The following is a 22,929-nucleotide window of genomic DNA, read 5'->3' on the forward strand; positions in this document are numbered from 1 at the left end:
CTTTTGTAATGTGCTGACATTATCACGTAATTCCATAACTAAAGCCATCCATTCCGGTGTCGACTCCCTAGGGGGTGACATTACCATCATCGGCAATTGCTCTGCCTCCACACCAACATCGTCCTCATACATGTCGACACACACGTACCGACACACAGCAGCCACACAGGGAATGCTCTAATCGAAGACAGGACCCCCTAGCCCTTTGGGGAGACAGAGGGAGAGTTTGCCAGCACACACCAAAAGCGCTATAAATGTATATAAACAACCCTAGAAGGTGTTGTTTACTATATATGCGCTCTTAATATATAAATATCGCCAATTTATGCCCCCCTTCTCTTTGTTACCCTGTTTCTGTAGTGCAGTGCAGGGGAGAGACCTGGGAGCCTTCCTCACCAGCGGAGCTGAGCAGGAAAATGGCGCTGAGTGCTGAGGAGAATAAGCTCCGCCCCTTTTTCGGCGGGCTTTTCCCCGGTTTTTAAGAAACTGGCCTGGGTTAAAATACATACATATAGCCTTAATGGCTATATGTGATGTATTTATTTTGCCACTAAAGGTAATTATATTGCTGCCCAGGGCGCCCCCAGCAGCGCCCTGCACCCTCCGTGACTGAGTCAGTGAGCCGTGTGACAACAATGGCGCACAGCTGCCGTGCTGTGCGCTACCTTCAAGAAGACTGAGGAGTCTTCTGCCGCCTGCTTTCCGGACCTCCGTTCTGCCGTCTCTTCAGCGTCTGTAAGGGGGATCGGCGGCGCGGCTCCGGGACGAACCCCAGGCTGACCTGTGTTCCGACTCCCTCTGGAGCTAAGTGTCCAGTAGCCTAAGACTCCAATCCATCCTGCACGCAGGTGAGTTGGAAATCTCTCCCCTAAGTCCCTCGATGCAGTGATCCTGTTGCCAGCAGGAATCACTGAGATTGAAACCTAAAAAAAAAACTTTTCTAAACAGCTCTTTAGGAGAGCCACCTAGATTGCACCCTCTCGGACGGGCACAAAAACCTAACTGAGGCTTGGAGGAGGGTCATGGGGGGAGGAGCCAGTACGCACCATGTGACCTAAAAGCTTTTTTAGATGTGCCCTGTCTCCTGCGGAGCCCGCTATTCCCCATGGTCCTGACGGAGTCCCCAGCATCCACTAGGACGTTAGAGAAAAAAGTATTTTATTTGCTGTGGGTCCCTGTCCCTATAAGTAAATGTAAAGAGTTCACAATAGGTGGTTTAGCACAGGATAATCTGAAAGTATAACAACAGCTCCAATGACAGTTACACAGCTTGTCTTATAATTCAATATCTGCCAATTTGCAAGTTGAGTTCTGTCAATTACATTTATTTTTCATTATTGATACGCTCCCAAAAAAAAAAATAATGTACATAATATACTTTGATCTGTGCCTTTTATCCCCAGGTTCAAAAGTATAACTGCAAATATAGCATTTAATGATAATAATAATTATAAAAATAATAAATGATGATAAAATACTGTCATGTATGGCACCATAGACTAACATGTTCTGGCCATATCATGTTTTCTGCTAAAAAATAAAAAAATAGAAGCACGAAAAGCCGATGAGTTAAATGCTTGTGTTCAGCGCACTCACTTTTTTTTTTTTTCTTACGCTAAACTATAAATCCTGTTAGCAATTAAGAGAGCTGAACATAATTTTGAATAATTATAGTAACTGCACAAATAAAACAAAATAAAAAATCACTAGAACATAAAAAAATAACGAAAATATTCAAAAGAAAATAAAAAGATCTAGAATTTCAATTACACAGCAATTGTATGTACAGTAATGATTTATTTGTGGCGAAAGTAAAAGATCTGCCGATAGATTCTGAACTGTGTTGTTCCTTAAATTAAATGTAATCAAAATCTATAATACTGAGGTCATGTCTAAGGTGAGCAGTCTGAGAAAAACAACTCCTTACTATAAGCTAATACCGCAAACTAATGAGTCAATACTATTAACACCTGCACACAAATGTATTTCAGTTGGCTGCATTCCCAGAAAATAAGGTGAAATGTAATATGGCGAGGTAGGAAAAAAATACATTTTGAAGTGTAATTAGAAAGCTCTCTTTTGTGCAGGTCTCAGACTAAAATGTTTGCCACTGCAACCAAACCTAATGCTTTAAGCCCAGCAACTTGGCACCTACTTGAAAGATGATGGGTCTTGACACCAGCAACACTTGACTGTGCCAGTGAGGAGAGACGCGAGGACAGGGCGAGCAAGGAAGGATTAGACAGGGTCAGAGATAAAGAATTCCGAGTCCATTTCAGTGTCTAGAACAGACAGCCGCTATGTCCCAAAGCTCTCATCTGTCAAAGTTACACTTCTGTCTCCTTTGTAACCATGCCCTGATGTCGGTTATGCATGTGCTTGTTTACAAGCGGGATTTTAATGAATAACCTTAAATAAACAAATTAATATATTGCAATATTTGCTATAGGGTTAGTCCCAAACATTATTCTTTTATAGCAGAGGGTTATTTCCACATTACTGTATTATGTACCTCTTTATGAAGAGGAATATTTATCAGGTAGGCTCTAGTATTTTTACGTATTCCCGTAAACACGTAATCTGTACATATGTTTACGGAACAGCCTATTAAGCCTATAAATATTTAAAAACACCCGTTTCTACTTTATATACATTTCATTCTTCCACTAGTACACTATCTTCTTATTTGGGGTTTCATTTAACATGCTGAAGTACTCCCGGAACCTGTCAGGGGTACTCCTGGGTGTACAATGAGAATGTATAACAACCCCTACTTACTCTCCATCCGCGTTGGGTATAGAAGCCCAGCACCCGGGATCCCGGCGGTCAGCATACCGACGCAGGGATCTCGTCCGCCAGAATGCCGGCAACTGGGCAAGCACTAGCAAGCCCCTTGTGTGCTCGGTGGCTCAATGCGCTCGCCACAGCTTCTATTCCTACTCTATGGGAGTCATATACTGTCAATACTGTGCAGCATGTAACTACTGCTTCCCAGTGACTGGAGCATAAATATATTGCACTGTACAAGCATCCCAATGTTGTGTTATCCTATACAGAAGACGCAACTGTGCTGCTCCAAACGCACATAGCTGAAATCTGTGAGGGGAGAATGCTGCAACATCTTTCAATCATTTTATTAAAGTAAAACACAAATGTTTGCCAATTTACAATACACAGAGATTGGAGCAGAGTATTGCGTTTACCTGATGATGCTGAATTCTATTTATATTGCAGGTAAAGTTGTGATATAAATGGAATTTGTCAACATCTTTCACATTTCCTTCCTTCTCCTTTCCTGTTGCTTTAGCCAGCGTGGAATTGATGGTGACATAATTCTGTTTACAGCTAAAAACAGCACAAAAACAATAGATGGTTGAGAACAATGCAACTGTATAAACACGCTGTCATAAGTCACTTCAGTACATAGGAGAAGTGAGGCGCACACATTGCAGGTCAAATAATAACCTTAAGGGCCGCATTCACGGCCCGATTTGGGGAGAGATGTGTGCTGAGCAAACCGCTCAGCACACATCTCTCCCCCCGCTCAGCACAGCGTGATGTGTGCTGAGCGTGCGGGGGAAGGGGGGGACAGGGGGGCCGCTCATTTCACCCAGCGGGTGAAGTGAGCGATGTGCTAGATTGAGGCCAATCTAGCACCAGCGATAGCTGCGCATCGCTATCGCTGTGGGGGGTACACACGGACAGATCATGCTTAAATTCTAAGCAATCTAGTCAGACTGCTTAGATTTTAAGCAACGATCGCTCCGTGAGTACCCCCCTTTACTGCTGGCTGTGACATCACTACACGAGAATATACTGTGTCACGGACACTGCAAGACTATGACATATTCTTTATAACTTCAGGTTTCTCTGTAATGTTTCTATTCCCCTTCTGCATGTAAGATACACATGAGCATGGGATGTACCTAGCAGTAGTCCGTGAATAACGACATCAATTCTTAATGGCCAAGAAACATTATGTATTTCTGCTAAGGATGGACAGACATAAACGGCTAATACTGGCCCTCTATCCCTCCCTTTCATGTTATTTTTAATAGATTACTTTTTTATGTTAAGTTCATTAGCTATTTTAATATATTACTAAAGGAAAGAATTATGGGCCTAATTCAGATCCAACCGTAATTTTTGCGTGCGCCCGGAAGGCGCATGCGCAGGGTCCATCCTGTACATGTGCCCACATTTACTGCGTGTGACCCGCGGTAAATGTGAACGTCTCTCTGCATGATTGAGTTGCGGGGTCGGCAGCAGAGAAACAGGGGAGTGGCGGTGCGAATGGGGAGGGGGGGGGGCGTGGCGTGGCTATGATTGGGGCGGCTGCGTGACGTCACACGTAGCTGCTCAGATCAAAAAGATGACGGCGGCCCTCCCGCCATCGCAGCCAGGCTGCACCAGCAGGGGGCTTCCCTACTTTCTGTGACAGCGCAATAATTGTGTCACGATAGCAATTAGTGCGTGGTCATAGGGGGGGGATGGGACAGTGGTGGCGGATAGCATGCTGGGTGGCCTTACCCTGCGATGGGCGGCCCCCCAGCATGCGACTCAAAGGATTGCAAATTCTGCTAAAGAGCAGAGTTTGCAATCCTTACTGAAAAAGGGTTCTTCGTGCCCAGAAGTAGCAATATAAAATTTACTTTGCCAGAAAGTAAAAAGACATAGGAGGTAATTCCAAGTTGATCGCAGCAGGACATTTTTTAGCAGTTGGGCAAAACCATGTGCATTGCAGGGGGGGGGCAGATTTTACATGTGCAGAGAGAGTTAGATTTGGGTGTGGTGTGTTCAATCTGCAATCTAATTTGCAGTGTAAAAATAAAGCAGCCAGTATTTACCCTGCACAGAAACAAAATAACACACCCAAATCTAACTCTTTCTGCACGTTATATCTGCCCCCCCGGAAATGCACATGGTTTTGCCCAATTGCTAACAAAAATTCTGCTGCGATCAACTTGGAATTACCCCCATAGTTATTGGATCTGCCGCACAGAACAACAATGAAAATAGTTCTGTCCTAAAGGTGTAAATAAGCGCTGGCCTACAGTGGGTTTTCAGGTGGAAAAATAAGATTTTACTCACCGGTAAATCTATTTCTCGTAGTCCGTAGTGAATGCTGGGGACTCCGTAAGGACCATGGGGAATAGACGGACTCCACAGGAGACTGGGCACTCTAAGAAAGATTTAGTACTACTGGTGTGCACTGGCTCCTCCCTCTATGCCCCTCCTCCAGACCTCAGTTAAGGAAACTGTGCCCGGAAGAGCTGACATTACAAGGAAAGGATTTTGGAATCCAGGGTAAGACTCATACCAGCCACACCAATCACACTGTACAACTTGTGATAACATACCCAGTTAACAGTATGAACAATCAACAAAGCACCAACCACGGATGCCAACATAACATAACCCTTTATTAAGCAATAACTATATACACGTATTGCAGAAAGTCCGCACTTGGGACGGGCGCCCAGCATCCACTACGGACTACAAGAAATAGATTTACCGGTGAGTAAAATCTTATTTTCTCTAACGTCCTAGTGGATGCTGGGGACTCCGTAAGGACCATGGGGATTATACCAAAGCTCCCAAACGGGCGGGAGAGTGCGGATGACTCTGCAGCACCGAATGGGCAAACACAAGGTCCTCCTCAGCCAGGGTGTCAAACTTGCAGAATTTTGCAAAAGTGTTTGAACCCGACCAAGTTGCTGCTCGGCAAAGCTGTAATGCTGAGACCCCTCGGGCAGCCGCCCAAGAAGAGCCCACTTTCCTTGTGGAATGGGCTTTTATCGATTTTGGATGCGGCAATCCAGCCGCAGAATGAGCCTGCTGATTCGTGTTACAGATCCAGCGAGCAATAGTTTGCTTTGAAGCAGGAGCACCCAGCTTGTTGGATGCATACAGGATAAACAGCGAGTCAGTTTTCCTGACTCCAGCCGTTCTGGCCACATAAATCTTCAAAGCCCTGACTACATCAAGCAACTTGGAATCCTCCAAGTCACGAGTAGCCGTAGGCACCACAATAGGTTGGTTCAAATGAAAAGATGACACCACCTTCGGCAGAAATTGTGGACGAGTCCGCAATTCTGCCCTGTCCACATGGAAAACCAGATAGGGGCTTTTACATGACAAAGCCGCCAATTCTGACACACGCCTAGCCGAAGCTAAGGCCAATAGCATGACCACCTTCCACGTGAGATACTTTAACTCCACGGTCTTAAGTGGCTCAAACCAGTGGGATTTCAGGAAACCCAACACCACGTTGAGATCCCAAGGTGCCACTGGTGGCACAAAAGGGGGCTGAATATGCAGCACTCCCTTAACAAACGTCTGAACCTCAGAAAGAGAAGCCAGTTCTTTTTGAAAGAAAATGGATAGGGCCGAAATCTGGACCTTTATGGACCCCAACTTCAAGCCCATAGTCACTCCAGACTGTAGGAAGTGCAGGAACCGGCCCAGCTGGAATTCCTCTGTAGGGGCCTTCCTGGCCTCACACCAGGCAACATATTTTCGCCATATACGGTGATAGTGTTTTGCTGTCACGTCCTTCCTAGCCTTTATTAGCGTAGGAATAACTTCATCCGGAATGCCTTTTTCCGCTAGGATCCGGCGTTCAACCGCCATGCCGTCAAACGCAGCCGCGGTAAGTCTTGGAACAGACAGGGCCCCTGTTGCAACAGGTCCTGTCTGAGAGGCAGAGGCCATGGGTCCTCTGTGAGCATTTCTTGCAGTTCCGGGTACCAAGTCCTTTCTTGGGATCCGGTCTGAAGATCGACAGTGTCTAGGTCGACAATGTTTAGGTCGACCACTATAGGTCGACAGTCACTAGGTCGACATGGATGGAAGGTCGACAGGGTTTCTAGGTCGACATGTGCTAGGTCGACAGGTCTAAAGGTCGACATGAGTTTTTTTTTAAAAATAATCTTTTTTTGAATTTTTTCATACTTAACGATCCACGTGGACTACGATTGGAACGGTAAAGTGTGCCGAGCGAAGCGGTAGCGGAGCGAAGGCACCATGCCCGAAGCATGGCGAGCGAAGCGAGCCATGCGAGGGGACGCGGTGCACTAATTTGGGATCCCGGTAACTCTACGAAGAAAACGACACCAAAAAAAAAACCTCATGTCGACCTTTAGACCTGTCGACCTAGCACATGTCGACCTAGAAACCCTGTCGACCTTCCATCCATGTCGACCTAGTGACTGTCGACCTATAGTGGTCGACCTAAACATTGTCGACCTAGACACTGTCGATTTGATGAACCACACCCGTCCTTCTTGGCCAATCCGGAACAATGAGTATTGTTCTCACTCCTCTTTTTCTTACGATTCTCAGCACCTTGGGTATGAGAGGAAGAGGAGGAAATACATAGACCGACTGGAACACCCACGGTGTCACTAGTGCGTCCACAGCTATCGCCTGAGGGTCCCTTGACCTGGCGCAATACCTTATTAGCTTTTTGTTGAGGCGGGATGCCATCATGTCCACCTGTGGCAGTTCCCATCGATTTGTAATCTGCGTGAAGACTTCTTGATGAAGTCCCCACTCTCCCGGGTGGAGGTCGTGCCTGCTGAGGAAGTCTGCTTCCCAGTTGTCCACTCCCGGAATGGACACTGCTGACAGTGCTTGCACGTGATTCTCCGCCCAACGAAGAATCCTGGTGGCTTCCGCCATCGCCACTCTGCTTCTTGTGCCGCCCTGGCGGTTTACATGAGCCACTGCGGTGATGTTGTCTGACTGAATCAGCACCGGTTGGTTGCGAAGCAGAGGCTCCGCTTGACTCAGGGCGTTGTATATGGCCCTTAGTTCCAGGATATTTATGTGCAGACAAGCCTCCTGACTTGACCACAACCCTTGGAAGTTTCTTCCCTGAGTGACTGCTCCCCATCCTCGGAGGCTCGCATCCGTGGTCACCAGGACCCAGTCCTGTATGCCGAACCTGCGGCCCTCGAGAAGGTGAGCACTCTGCAGCCACCACAGAAGAGACACCCTGGCCCTGGGGGACAGGGTGATCAGCCGATGCATCTGAAGATGCGATCCGAACCACTTGTCCAACAGATCCCACTGAAAGATCCTCGCATGGAACCTGCCGAAGGGAATGGCTTCGTATGATGCCACCATCTTACCCAGGACTCGCGTGCAGTGATGCACGACACCTGTTTCGGTTTTAAGAGGTCTCTGACTAGAGTCACGAGCTCCTGAGCCTTCTCCGCCGGGAGAAACACCTTCTTCTGGTCTGTGTCCAGAATCATGCCCAGAAAGGGCAGACGCGTCGTAGGAATCAGCTGCGATTTTGGGATATTCAGAATCCAGCCGTGCTGTTGCAACACTTCCTGAGAGTGTGCTACACTGATCAGCAACTGCTCTCTGGACCTCGCCTTTATGAGGAGATCGTCCAAGTATGGGATAATTGTGACTCCTTGCTTTCTCAGGAGCACCATCATTTCCGCCATTACCTTGGTAAATATTCTCGGTGCCGTGGAGAGCCCAAACGGCAACGTCTGGAATTGGTAATGACAGTCCTGTACCACAAATCTGAGGTACTCCTGATGAGGTGGATAAATGGGGACATGCAAGTAAGCATCCTTGATGTCCAGAGACACCATAAAATCCCCCTCTTCCAGGCATGCAATGACCGCTCTGAGCGATTCCATTTTGAACTTGAATCTTTTCAGATAAATGTTCAGGGACTTTAAATTCAATATGGGTCTGACCGAACCGTCCGGTTTCGGTACCACAAAAATTGTGGAATAGTATCCCTTCCCTGTTGAAGGAGGGGAACCTTTACCACCACCTGCTGGAGATATAACTTGTGAATTGCCGCTAACACTACCTCCCTTTCCATGGGGGAAGCTGGCAGGGCCGATTTGAGGTAACGGTGAGGGGGCATCACTTCGAATTCCAGCTTGTAACCCTGAGACACAATCTGTATAGCCCAGGGATCCACCTGTGAGCGAACCCACTGGTGGCTGAAATTTCGGAGATGCGCCCCCACCGCTCCTGGCTCCACCTGTGGAGCCCCAGCGTCATGCGGTGGATTTAGTGGAAGCCGGGGAGGACTTCTGTTCCTGGGAACTAGCTGTATGGTGCAGCTTTTTTCCTCCACCCCTGCCTCTGGATGCACCTCTGACTCTCTTGCTTTTTTGTGATCGAAAGGACTGCATTTGGCAATACGGTGCTTTCTTAGGCTGTGAGGGAATATATGGCAAAAAATTTGACTTCCCAGTCGTAGCTGTGGAAACTAGGTCCGAGAGACCGTCCCCAAACAATTCCTCACCCTTGTAAGGTAAAACCTCCATGTGCTTTTTGGAGTCGGCATCACCTGTCCATTGCCGAGTCCACAGGACCCTTCTGGCAGAAATCGACATTGCATTTATTCTAGAGCCCAGTAGGCAAATGTCCCTCTGGGCATCCCTCATATATAGGACAGCGTCTTTTATATGCCCCAGGGTCAGTAAAATAGTATCCTTGTCCAAGGTATCCAGTTCCTCAGACAGATTCTCTATCCATGCTGCTACAGCACTACACATCCAGGCCGACGCAATTGCCGACCTCAGTAGAGTACCTGAATGCGTATAAACAGACTTCAGGATACTTTCCTGCTTCCTATCCGCAGGATCCTTTAGGGAGGCCGTATCCTGTGACGGCAGGGCCACCTTTTTAGATAAGCATGTCAGAGCTTTGTCTACCCTAGGGGAGGATTCCCAGCGCATCCTGTCCGTTGGCGGGAAAGGGTACGCCATAAGTAACCTTTTGGAAATCAGCACTTTCCTATCGGGGGAATCCCACGCTTTTTCACATAACTCATTTAACTCATGTGAAGGGGGAAAAGTCACCTCTTGCTTTTTCTCCCCATACATATAAACCCTCTTGTCAGGGACAGGGTTTACCTCTGATATGTGCAATACATCCTTCATTGCTATAATCATGTAGCGGATGGCTTTAGCCATTTTAGGCTGCAATTTTGCATCATCGCCATCGACACTGGAGTCAGAATCCGTGTCGATATCTGTGTCAACAATTTGGGATAGTGGGCGCTTCTGAGACCCCGACGGCCTCTGCGCTGTAGGATCAGGCATGGGCTGAGACCCCGACTGTCCCAAGGTTTCAGCTTTATCCAACCTTTTATGCAAGGAGTTTACATTATCATTTAACACCTTCCACATATCCATCCAATCAGGTGTCGGCGCCGTCGGCGGAGACATGTCATTCATCTGCACCTGCTCTGCCTCCACATAGCCCTCCTCGTCAAACATGTCGACACAAGCGTACCGACACACCACACACACAGGGGATGCTCTATATGAGGACAGGACCCCCACAAGGCCTTTTGGAGAGACAGAGAGAGAGTATGCCAGCACACACCCCAGCGCTATATAACCCAGGAATCACACAGTAACTTAGTGTTTACCCAGTAGCTGCTGTATATATGATTAATGCGCTAAATTTATGTGCCCCCCCTCTCTTTTTACCCTCTTTCTACCGTGAGTCTGCAGGGGAGAGCCTGGGGAGCTTCCTCTCAGCGGAGCTGTGGAGAGAAAATGGCGCTGGTGAGTGCTGAGGAAGAAGCCCCGCCCCCTCAGCGGCGGGCTTCTGTCCCGCCATTTTGTGTAAAAATAATGGCGGGGGCTCATGCATATTACAGTGCCCAGCTGTATATATGCTGCTTTTTGCCAGGAGGTACTCAATTGCTGCCCAGGGCGCCCCCCCCCTGCGCCCTGCACCCTACAGTGACCGGAGTGTGTGGGTTAGTGTGGGAGCAATGGCGCACAGCTGCAGTGCTGTGTGCTACCTCACATGAAGACCGTAGTCTTCTGCCACCGATTTTGACGTCTTCTTGATTCAACCCGCCGGCTTCTGTCTTCTGGCTCTGCGAGGGGGACGGCGGCGCGGCTCCGGGAACGGACGACCAAGGTTAAGTTCCTGTGTTCAATCCCTCTGGAGCTAATGGTGTCCAGTAGCCTAAGAAGCGCAACCTAGCCGCAGTTAGTAGGTTTGCTTCTCTCCCCTCAGTCCCACGTAGCAGAGAGTCTGTTGCCAGCAGAAGCTCTCTGAAAACAAAAAAACCTAACTAAAATACTTTCTTAATAGCAAGCTCAGGAGAGCTCACTAAAATGCACCCAGCTCCTTCCGGGCACAGATTCTAACTGAGGTCTGGAGGAGGGGCATAGAGGGAGGAGCCAGTGCACACCAGTAGTACTAAATCTTTCTTAGAGTGCCCAGTCTCCTGCGGAGCCCGTCTATTCCCCATGGTCCTTACGGAGTCCCCAGCATGGTCCTTACGGAGTCCCCAGCATCCACTAGGACGTTAGAGAAATTAGATAATAAATAGACCAAACGAGAGACCTTTAAATCCCCAAACTATACACTTGGTATTGCAAACATTACAGTCCTTGGTTTCACCCGCGATCGGGGAATGTCGCTAAGGCTTGTGGGGGACATCTGTCTATTTACTTTGTTTAATCATTAGTTTGACATCTGTGAATGAAAACTCCGGTGTTAGGGGAAAAGAAACTACATAGAAGTCCGTGCAGTGACGTTATTAAACTACACATCCCATGATTCCCTTGAAAGAGAATAGAACATGCGCAACGTCACTTCCGGTCATCTCATCGATGCGGAACTAAGATTATGGGACAAACGGAGGACATGAATCAGTGACCGCTATTTGACTTCCGGCGGATTTCCTTACAAGGCCATAAGAGTCCTGTAAATAAACTACATCCCCCACAAGCCTTAGCGACATTCCCCGATCGCGGGTGAAACCAAGGACTGTAATGTTTGCAATACCAAGTGTATAGTTTGGGGATTTAAAGGTCTCCCGTTTGGTCTATTTATTATCTAATTTTTGGTAACACTGGTAACTTCTGTGTATCCATTGGTAGCTGCAATTTCCCAGCTCCTTCCGGGCACAGATTCTAACTGAGGTCTGGAGGAGGGGCATAGAGGGAAGAGCCAGTGCACACCAGTAGTACTAAATCTTTCTTAGAGTGCCCAGTCTCCTGCGGAGCCCGTCTATTCCCCATGGTCCTTACGGAGTCCCCAGCAAATGTCAGTTAGAAGCTGATTGGTTGGTTCTTCTATCTGACTCTATAGCCCCATACATACTAGATGAGAAAGTTAAATATCGCTCAGAAGGGCCATTCAGAGCGATATCTTTTATTATCTCATCTAGTGTGTACACTCAATATCGTTAACGATGCGCACTCCCACGTATCAATAAAGACACACTCCCTCGTCTGAACAGTGCAGACGAGGGAGGACCTCGTTAACGATAGCCCCCGCTCCCCCCGTCGTTCCCTTCCCGCTGGCAATGCACTTGCCGATGCCGGCTATAGCCAATATTGCTTGTGTACCCGGGATCAGTACTAAATGCCACCAGCCGGAATCACGGCGGTCGAAATACCGACGCCGGAATCCCGACCACACAATCCCGACAGGGGTGGTGAGCGGAACGCAGCCCCTTGCGGGCTCGCTTCGCTCGCCACGCTGCGGGCACTATTATATTCTCCCTCTATGGGTGTCGTGGACACCCACGGAGGGAGAATATGTCGGGATTGTGGCGGTCGGGATTCCGGCGTCGGTATTTCGACCGCCGGGATTCCGTCCGGCGGCATCTTGACCGCATCCCGTGTACCCGGCTTATCTCTTTCCAAGCTTTAACCAATCTCCCAATCCATGTTTACCTAGTGGACGAATGGTGAATTTATGTGTGCGGCCAGTTTTAGTCAAACGCAATGTCAGTATTGCAGGAACATTAATGACCTCCTGTACAGTGTGTCCTTCTGCCGTGTCGTGCTCACAATGCAACACAAGCAGGTGAGGATTATAGAAGGCTGAACACTGCTCACATTAGATGGAGCTATAAGTACAGTGTTATAGTCAGTATACAAATATAGCATAATGTGCTAAACAAGTGTGAGCTACTGCAAGTAAGCAGCCAGACATTTAACGTCCTCTAACAAAATAGTACATGTAGCTTCATTTTCAATGCAAGAGAGTATAATAGAGGAGTCAGCTGAAGGCCACTTATTACATGTGTCTGAGTTGCAAATAACTTGAAGGGCCGGGTGTAATGAAGTCCGAGTTGGCCGGAGGTGCAGAGTTTTGCATGTTTTTGCCTTGCAAATGATTGCTGCTTTAAAAAACATCCGATTTCGGCCGGAAACCCGCACCTCCGGCCAACTCGGACTTCATTACATTCAGCCCCGAGTGTCAAAGTCTACTTGACAGTGTATGATATTGAGAGCATGCAAGAATGTAAAAGTGTGTGTAAACGTGAGTTGGTGAGTGGGTGTGCAAGAGTGAGTGATAGTAGGCAGTGAGCGTGTGAGTGCGCAAGTGTGGGGCAGTGTGTGCGAGGGACAGTCTGTGCGAATGAAAGACTGAGCGTGAGTGTGTGATAATGTGAGTGTTCTTACAGGTTTCTGATGTGCTCCAGCGTGTCCTTGTCTTTCGCAATCATGTCTGCTAAGATGTGCTGCACTCCTGTCTCGATATCTTGAAGTTTTGATAGACCTGTGACATAAATATAAAAGACAATATTGATGTGATATAGTGGCCTCCTGGGAATTAAGGGAAGCAGTCACTCCTCTACAGAGAATCCCCCATCTCCAGTTATAGGTCACATTTACCTGTAGATCTGTAAGGTCACACAGGCAGTCAGCTCTATACCTCTTGCATTAGTGCCTGCTTATTGTCACACAGGCAGTCAGCTCTATACCTCTTGCATTAGTGCCTGCTTATTGTCACACAGGCAGTCAGCTCTATACCTCTTGCATTAGTGCCTGCTTATTGTCACACAGGCAGTCAGCTCTATACCTCTTGCATTAGTGCCTGCTTATTGTCACACAGGCAGTCAGCTCTATACCTCTTGCATTAGGTGCCTGCTTATTGTCCCACAGGCAGTCAGCTCTATACCTCTTGCATTAGTGCCTGCTTATTGTTTGTACTTCAATCTGACCATATTGTAAAGTGCTGCATACCTTGTATGTGTTATATAAATACTGGACTATGATATTTGGCAATGACAGGTGGAAACTTACAACAGTCACAGTCAGTGGCAGTCATGTGTCATCACTCAGATAGTGACCATACAGTCATATACCCGCAGTCACCACAGAGGAGAGGTAGCAGATAACAGTGAGCTGGTGGATGGTACCTCACATATAGATGTGCCTGCATAAATCTTGCTTCCTTATGCCACGAGACAGCGAGATGCCTAGCGTGAAATGACAGTTCCCATGCAATTCCGATAGCATCAGGCATCTTTTTTTTATGAAAATGCATCTTATTTGCATCACTATGTGAATAAGATGCACAGGCAGATTCTGCTGATTAAAATGATATGCAGCATGCTTATATTCTCTGTGCGACCGCGCCTGTATCTGCATACGAAATGCTATGTTACAGTGTTTTCCAGAAAAACAGCCACTGATACTGTAACATACCGTTTCTTATGCAGATACAGCCATGGTCGCACACAGAATACAGGCATGCCTCATATAATTTTAATCAGCATAAGTTGCTTGTGAGTTCTCTTCGCATCCTTTTGTGAATAAGACACATTTTAATGGAAAAAGTTACATAAAAAAATGCTTGGCGCTATCGTGTCACACCACTAGAGTGGTTGTTTAATGTGCAGGGAGGCTTGATGTCAGTGAACACACCTGTAGGACATTCATGAGAGCAGGGGTAGCAGACTATACAGAGCTGGTGGATGGTATCTCATAGAAGACATTAATGAGAGTAGAGATAGATCATACTGAGTTGGTGGATGGTATCTCACGTATAGCTGTGTCTTCATACATCTGGCCTCAATACGCCACACAGTGGGAGACTCCTGGCACGACTGAGCTAACACATCCATTGCAACTCTGTTAGCGTTAAGACGTCTTTTGTTGCAGAAAATACGTCTTACTCGCATTGCTACATGAATAAGATGCACAAGCAGACACTGCTGATTAAAATGATATGCGGCATGCCTATATTCTGTGTGCGACCACGTCTGTATCTGGATATGAAATGCTATGTTACAGTGTTTGTAGGAAAACACTGTAGCATAGCATTTCGTAGGCAGATACAGCCACGGTCGCACACAGAATATGGGCATGTCACATATCATTTCAATCATATGCTTGTGCGTCTTATTTGCATTGTTTCATGAATAAGATGCATTTTATTAGAAAAAGTTGCATGAAAAGACGATCACCGCTACCAAGTCATGCCCTCGCATGGCGTGATTAGAAGGGCTGTTTAGCGTGCAGGGAGGCTAGATGTAAGTGGACACATATAGAACATTAATGAGAGGAAAGGTAGCATTTCATACTGAGCAAGTCACGTAGGATAATCATGAGAGGTAGTAGATCATACTGAGTAGGTGGATGTGAAACCTCACGTAGGATAATAAGAGGAGAGGTCGCAGAGCACATTGAGTGGGGGATGTTACCTCACGCAGCATATTATTATTAATAACTATTTTCTTTACTTCACTCCCCTGCAGTTTTGTTGAGAATTCTGCTACATGACTGCAGGTGTGGCTAGTGATGCCTGGAATACAGTCGTGAAGCAACTATGGGGGTGATGATACATTTCACAGTGATAAAGTACCAACCAATCAGCTCCTAAATGTCATATTACAGGTTGGGTTTGAAAAATGACAGGAGCTGATTGGTTGGTACTTTATCACTGCGCAAATTATCACTTTTCAAGGATTAGTACATGTGGCTCAATTTGAAAGTGAGGTGCACTAGATGCAATCAGCCTTCAGAGCGAGTCCTAACTTGCACAACTAAGGGTGGTTTGTGGGGCAAATACCAGCACTTATGTAGCTAGGGAGAATCCTAATGGTTTATTGTCCGAGCACATGTGTATGGAGTCCAGCCCATGAACCTACTATAAATAATCTGTTTTACTACTGACCATGCATGTACAGCCCATAGTAGGTCAGACATGTATTACGCACACGTATGTAAAAAGGTGATCTACACAAAGCAGGCCTAAATTAGTACTGTATTTAAATTATGCTGTATAATCACAAATACTAAAATGCAAGAAAACAATATTGTACATTAAATAACAATGAACTGCAAAAAATACATCTCTGACAAAGGTAATAAGCAAATAGTACAGACCATAATCAGTTTGTTGTACAACACTGCCCTCTAGTGAGTGACATTATAGTACACATCAAGTGTAGAGTAACAACTTCAACCGGGCAAACTTTTAGCAATGCACAAAATAAATGTATTTTGATATGACTCTTAAGGGCCCCATACACTAGGACGATAATGCCCGAATTCATCCGAATTCGGCCCGATATAGCGGATGAAATCGGACATTTTGGAGGTGTTCCCGATCCGATGCGCGTTCCCGTGAGCATCGAATCGGATCCTCCAGATTGAATGTGCTGCACATTCAATCATGTTCGACCCCGCAAGCATGGCTGGGATCGCCCAAGATACATTGTATGCAAAAGGACAGCGTATGATGTATCTTGGGCGATCCTGCCGAGGTGATCGCCTGCGACGTCAGACGGACATGTCACGTAAGTGTATGGGGCCCTTTAGATGAAAGCCAAATATTGCATTGACTCTGTATTTGCGTATAGAGAAGGAGGAGCACATCCTGGAGTTGTAGATCAGTAATTTTCACACCAGGCATATGTGCAGGGACAAACTAGACAGCTTCCAGCAGACGAGATCACAAATGAAATTGGTAAGTTTTAGGGGGATTCCAGCCAACTGAATCTCGGCTCTACCTGATGAAATCAGACTTTGAAGATCAATCCGAATAATAAATCCTGCATTTTCAGCCCAATAGGTTTAGAACAAGTTGGCCCAATATAAGCAAGATACTAGTGGCCGGATGTAATGACGCCCAAGTTCGGCGGCCGTGTGGGATGCCGGCTGAACTCGGAGGATTTTTTAAAGGGGCAATAACTTACAAGGCATGGTTTTGCCTTGCAAGTTATTGTCCCTTTAAAAAAAAACATCCGCGTTTGGCTGGCATTCCCCACAGCCGTCGAACTCGGGCGTCATTACATATGGCCCTATATGTGGATCGCTGAAGATACTTGCTGGAGGTCTATGTTATAATATTTTGATCAAGGCTTATATTTATAAATGACATAGGCCCAAGGCACTGATGTATGGTGTCATCCCTTGTAAAGGTTTATATAAATGCCTATGACAGTGGTTCCCAAACTTGTTTGAATCATGGCGCCCTAGAGTATCAGAATTTTTTTCACGGCACCCCTAGGCCAAAAGTTTCTTATCAAGAAATATTAAATTAAGTAAATTGTGTTTATATGTCATCCTTAGGTTCTGTGTGTGAGAGACAGGATTTTGCTTTTGTTTGTCCACATATTTCATTATTGGCAGCCACAAGCACTGATTTTGCCCATTACATTGACCATTAAATGATTTGATTTGGTCCTTGACCACCAACCCTGGGCTCCCCTGCAAGTGTCCCGAGGCGCCCCAGGGTTCAAGACCAAATTTTATAAAACATCAATTGTATAAAGGCTCAGCTTTCCAGTGAGATATAATTGTACATAAGGGGAGATGTATCAAGCCTTTGAGAGAGATAAAGTGGAAAAGTTGCCCATAGAAACCAATCAGCTACCAGCTATCCTTTATCTAGTGCAGTCTACAAAATGACAGTTATAAGCCGATTGTTTGCTATGGGAACCTTTCCACTTTATCTTTGTCTCAAAGGATTGATACATCTGCCCCATAAACACAAGATCATCAGCTCCTAATACCTTCCAGCGCATCTCCACAGAAAGCCCTGGCACTCAGTAGACCTATGTTTTACGGGTGGTCTTCAGTATGCCGAATGTCGGGATCCACGACCCCCCTGGATGGAGAATAAATAGCGTGGCGCGCCACCGTGCCCGCAAGGGGCTCCTTTGCGCTCGCCACACTGTCGGTATGCCGGCGGTCGGGCTCCCGGCGCCGGTATGCTGGTCGCCGGGAGCCCGGACGCCGGCATACCATACTACACCCATGTTTTACTACAGGTTGAGTATCCCATATCCAAATATTCAGAAATACGGAATATTCCGAAATACGGACTTTTTTGAATGAGAGTGAGATAGTGAAACCTTTGTTTTTTGATGGCTCAATGGGGGTAATTCGGAGTTGATCACAGCAGGAACTTTGTTAGCAGTTGGGCAAAACCATGTGCACTGCAGGGGAGGCAAATATAACATGTGCAGAGAGAGATAGATTTGGGTGTGGTGAGTGCAATCTGCAATCTAATTGCAGTGTAAAAATAAAGCAGTCAGTATTTACCCTGCACAGAAACAAAATAACCCACCCAAATCTTACTCTCTCTGCAAATGTTATATCTGCCCCCCCCCCCCCCCACCCCTGCAGTTCACATGGTTTTTCCCAACTGCTAAAAAAAATTCCTGCTGTGATCAACTTGGAATTACCCCCTATGTACACAAACTTTGTTTAATACACACAGTTATTAAAAATATTGTATTAAATGACCTTCAGGCTGTGTTTATGAGGTGTATATGAAACATAAATGAATTGTGTGAATGTACACACACTTTGTTTAATGCACAAAGTTATAAACAATATTGGCTAAAACTACCTTCAGGCTGTGTGTATAAGGTGTATATGTAACATAAATGCATTCTGTGCTTAGATTTAGGTAACATCACCATGATATCTAATTATGGTATGCATTTATTCCAAAATACGGAAAAATCCGATATCCAAAATACTTCTGGTCCCAAGCATTTTGGATAAGGGATACTCAACCTGTATATAGGGGGGTTTTCAAGTGTAATATAAAAAAACATAGTGCAAATATATTAATAAATTTGGTTTACCAAAACATATAGATTGATAAGTGTTTACAACAAATAGCATATAAGATACAATATACAGATGAATAAATTCAGCTTCTTACTTCCTGAATATACAGAACATAAATTAGTGCAACAACTGGAAATTCTAAATATCTTTAATATTTAAAAAGTAATCAAAGTGATCACGCAAATCTCAGTATGCGCTGCAGTAAGACACTGTATATAACCACAGGCACAAAAAAAAGTGTAATTCCCTGCACCTGTCGCAAGTCATGCAGTTCCTCTTTCCTTTGAAAAAGTATATAGTTCAGCGCTCACCAAAGTTTGTATTGATAAATAAATACTAAGTATACTGCGACTTAAATATCCATATACACATAAGATAAATGAATGTAATGACATCAATTATAATTTCTATAAAATTAATGATTTATTTTGTAAAAAGAATAAATTGTGCAATTTAAGAGGGCTCAATTAATACCGGTATTAAATAACACACATAACATATAAGACAAGACAAACATAAAAGCAATCCCTGTGGGCACACTTGCTCGCGGTTTACCCCACTGGGAAACAGATTCCTCTGAATAAGAGCAAAGTCTCGGTAAAATGCACTGATTTTTTAAAATGCTGATGAAAAGTCTGTGTTCAGAAAACAGTCTAGTGGATGCAGGGGTTAACAGTGGTGTGATAAGGTCAGGATCTCTCCTACCGTATTCAAAGCACAGTCCTGTAATCTTTACCCTGATTTTTGGAGTGTCGTAATGTCCTTGCTGAATGATGCAACGCTGGTGCTGTCTGCCGGCAGACACCCGTCCGTCTGGCTCCGTTGTCTCTCACTTCCGGGCACTGTACGGAGCGGGATCGATTCCTTCCGCGATCTACGCGAGCAAGTGTGCCCACAGGGATTGCTTTTAAGTTTGTTTTGTCTTATATGTTATGTTTGTTATTTAATACCGGTATTAATTGAGCCCTCTTAATTGAGCCCTTTGGAGTCCCTAGCATCCTCTACGGACTAGGAGAAAAGGATTTACCGGTAGGTACTAAAATCCTATTTTCTCTTACGTCCTAGAGAATGCTGGGGACTCCAAAAGGACCATGGGGATTATACCAAAGCTCCAAACTGGGCGGGAGAGTGCGGACGACTCTGCAGCACCGAATGAGCAAACATGAGGTCCCCATCAGCCAGGGTATCAAACTTGTAGAGCTTAGCAAAGGCGTTTGAAACCCAACCAAGTAGTCGCTCGGCAAAGTTAACCCGCCGAGGCACCTCGGGCGTCCGCCCAATAGGAGCCCCTCTACCTAGTAGAAGGGTCTCACCCAACTTTGTTCACTGCAATCCAGCCGTAGAGCTAGCACGCCGAATCGGATCACAGATCCAGCGTGTAACAGACTACAGAGACGCAGGCGCCCCAAGCACGCTGGGAGCATACCGGACAACCAGAGCCTCTGTTACCCCAAACTGAACCCAACTGGCGACATAAATCTTCAAAGCCCTGACTACATTGAGAGACTTTGAAGCAGCCTATGCTGAAGTTACCACAGGCAACAAAATAGGCAGGTTTTCCGAGAACACCGAAAACCCTTTCCGACAGAACTATTATCCGCGTCCTCAATTCTATCCACTGGGAAGATCAAACAGGGTTCTTGTGAGACAAAGCCGCTACTTCCGACAACCGCCTCGCAGTCGCCCAAAGGGGAAAAGCATGACCACTCACCAAGAGAGAAAATTTTACATAACCATTAATAAAAGGTTCCAATCAGTGAGACCCAAGAAACCCAATACAATGTCAAGATCCCACTGTGCCAATAGGGCACAAAGGAGGTTGGATGTGCAGTACTCATTTCACGAAAGTCTGAACTTCCGTAAAGGTGGGCAATTTTTTATTTTTTATTTTTTTTAAAGAAAAGTTATAAGGCCAAAACTGCCCTGAAAACCAAATACTGTGGTAAGGCTATTCCGGTTATTCTTTTCTAGCCTGAAGAACTGTGGAAATGACCACCCTGGGAATACCCATTTGGACTAGGATAAGGTGTACAACCGCCACACCGTCAAACGCAGCCGCGGTAAGTCCTGATACACGCCCGGATCTTGTGGTAACAGTTCCTCGCGTAGAGGAAAAGGCGAGAGATCTTATATGAACAAATCTTGGAGAACTGGATACCAAGCCCTCCTTGGCTAGACCGGAACAATGAAGATCGCTGGAACCTCTGTTCTTCTTACTTTCATCGCCTTCCGCAGAGTGAAAGCGGAGGGGACACATATACTGAAAACACCCAAGGTGTCACAAGGTCGTCCACCGATATATCTCGAGTGACCCTTGACCTGGAATCCTATTCCAGAGGTCTCTCTTTGAGGCGAGATGCCAGCATGCCCAATTGAGACACTCCTCAAAGACTTGTCACAACTGTGAAACTTCTCGATGACGACAGTCTTTCTCCCGGATGGAGAGGGCGTCTGCAGAGGAAATCTATTTCTCCTTCGTTTACGTCCGGAACGAAGACTGCTAATATAACCTTTACCAGTCTTTCCACTCAGGGAAACCATTTCAGCTTCTGCCAATGGCGCTCCGGTCCTTGTTCCGCCCTAGCGACTTACTTACGCCACTGCTGTCAAGTCGTCCAACAGACTTAATACGGGCAGATCACGAAGAATATTGTTCGTTGAAAACCGTTCTTAATTCAAGAAAGCTTATTGTAGACAAGCTTCTCAGCTTGACCGTTTCCTCTGGAAATACTTCCCATGTAAGGACTACTCCCCAGCCTTGGCTATCCGCATACATGGACACCAGGATCTAATCCTGGATCTCGAACCTTCGTCCCTCTAGGAGGTGAGAACTGAGCAGACACCACAGGATTGATATCCTGGCCATTAGAACTATATTCCGGTGCATGTGCCGGTGAGACCCAGACCACAACCCCAACAGGTCCAATGAAATCCACTCTGGCATTCGACCTGCTCACCGAAAAAGCCTCTTAGCCGCACCCAACTTCCTCATCGACAGAACATACTGATGGAATGGCACCGCAAATCTGATCCGACTCAGAATCCTCAGACCTCTTTTCCACAGGAAAACACAGAACCTCAACCATTCAGTATCTACCTTGATACTACCTTCGACATCTGCCTCGTTGGGAACAACAGCCCTTCCCTGTGTTGAAAAACAATCAGAGAGAAACCACGATTTGGATCACTTGTTTCTTGACCTCGCCTCAATCAGGCGAAGATCTCAGTACAGAATAACAATGGCTCTTACTATTGCGAGAAAACCATCATACTACCATCACTCCAGTGAAATGGCCAAGCCAATCCTGGCTATCCCTCCAGGTAATCTGAATGCGTAGAACAACACATGTAAACATTTTTCTTTTTTCTTTTTCTTTTTTTATAACCGGGACAGGAGGACAAGGCCCGAACCTGACACACCCCTAGTATGGCGCCGCGTACTACCTCCCCTTCCAGAGGGGAAACGGCAATATCCATTAGAAAACAAGTGAGGGGAAGCATCAGTAATCCAAAATGTCCCCCTTTGGATTCCATAAGTAACTCACCGGTCCTAGTCTATTCCCGACTAACCGAAAGTAGTAACTGAGTCCTCACCGGAGCGGGGTCCCACCATATGGACTCTGCGACCTGTGTCGTATGTGGTAGAAACAGAAACGACATCCTCTTCTGCGAACCTAACAAGGCTGCAGAACTCTTACCTTTCCACCTTTCACAGGCTGTACAAAAAGGGAAAAACAAAAAACTGAATTTAACCGATTAAAATGACTGCATCCCCCAAAAGAATGCGTCACCACCTGTTACCAGGGAATCTAACTCCCGAAGTTAGACTTACCAGGAATATCCACCAAGATCGGCTGAACTGAGGCATCCCCCCAACCAGCGGTACACCATCCCAGGGAAAAATTCCAGTAACTATCGGAATCAGCCTCATCCGTCCCCTGGCCATACTACCGGTATACGTACGGCAGTCTGCTGCAAAATTATAGAGAAGATCCAACAGAAGGAACCTCCCCTCGCTCTTTAGGGTAAATCTATTTTATGACTTACCGAACACAAACACTCCCTCACGTGCCTGTAACGCAAAACC

At 46.1% G+C, this 22,929-nt stretch overlaps 1 protein-coding gene across 2 annotated transcripts in view; it reads right to left on the reverse strand.

Moving 5' to 3' along the window:
* Nucleotides 1-22,929, reverse strand: part of SRBD1 (S1 RNA binding domain 1) — a 433,993-nt gene that overhangs the window by 372,436 nt on the left and 38,628 nt on the right. For both annotated transcript variants that reach the window (XM_063918379.1, XM_063918380.1), the window contains exons 9-10: nt 13,431-13,527; nt 3,204-3,345 (exon numbers count right to left, since the gene is read on the reverse strand). In XM_063918379.1, coding sequence (XP_063774449.1) covers nt 3,204-3,345; nt 13,431-13,527 — 239 coding nt within the window. The remainder of the gene's footprint in view (nt 1-3,203; nt 3,346-13,430; nt 13,528-22,929) is intronic.

Source organism: Pseudophryne corroboree, chromosome 4, assembly GCF_028390025.1.
Source record: "Pseudophryne corroboree isolate aPseCor3 chromosome 4, aPseCor3.hap2, whole genome shotgun sequence".
NCBI classification, from domain to species: domain Eukaryota; kingdom Metazoa; phylum Chordata; class Amphibia; order Anura; family Myobatrachidae; genus Pseudophryne; species Pseudophryne corroboree.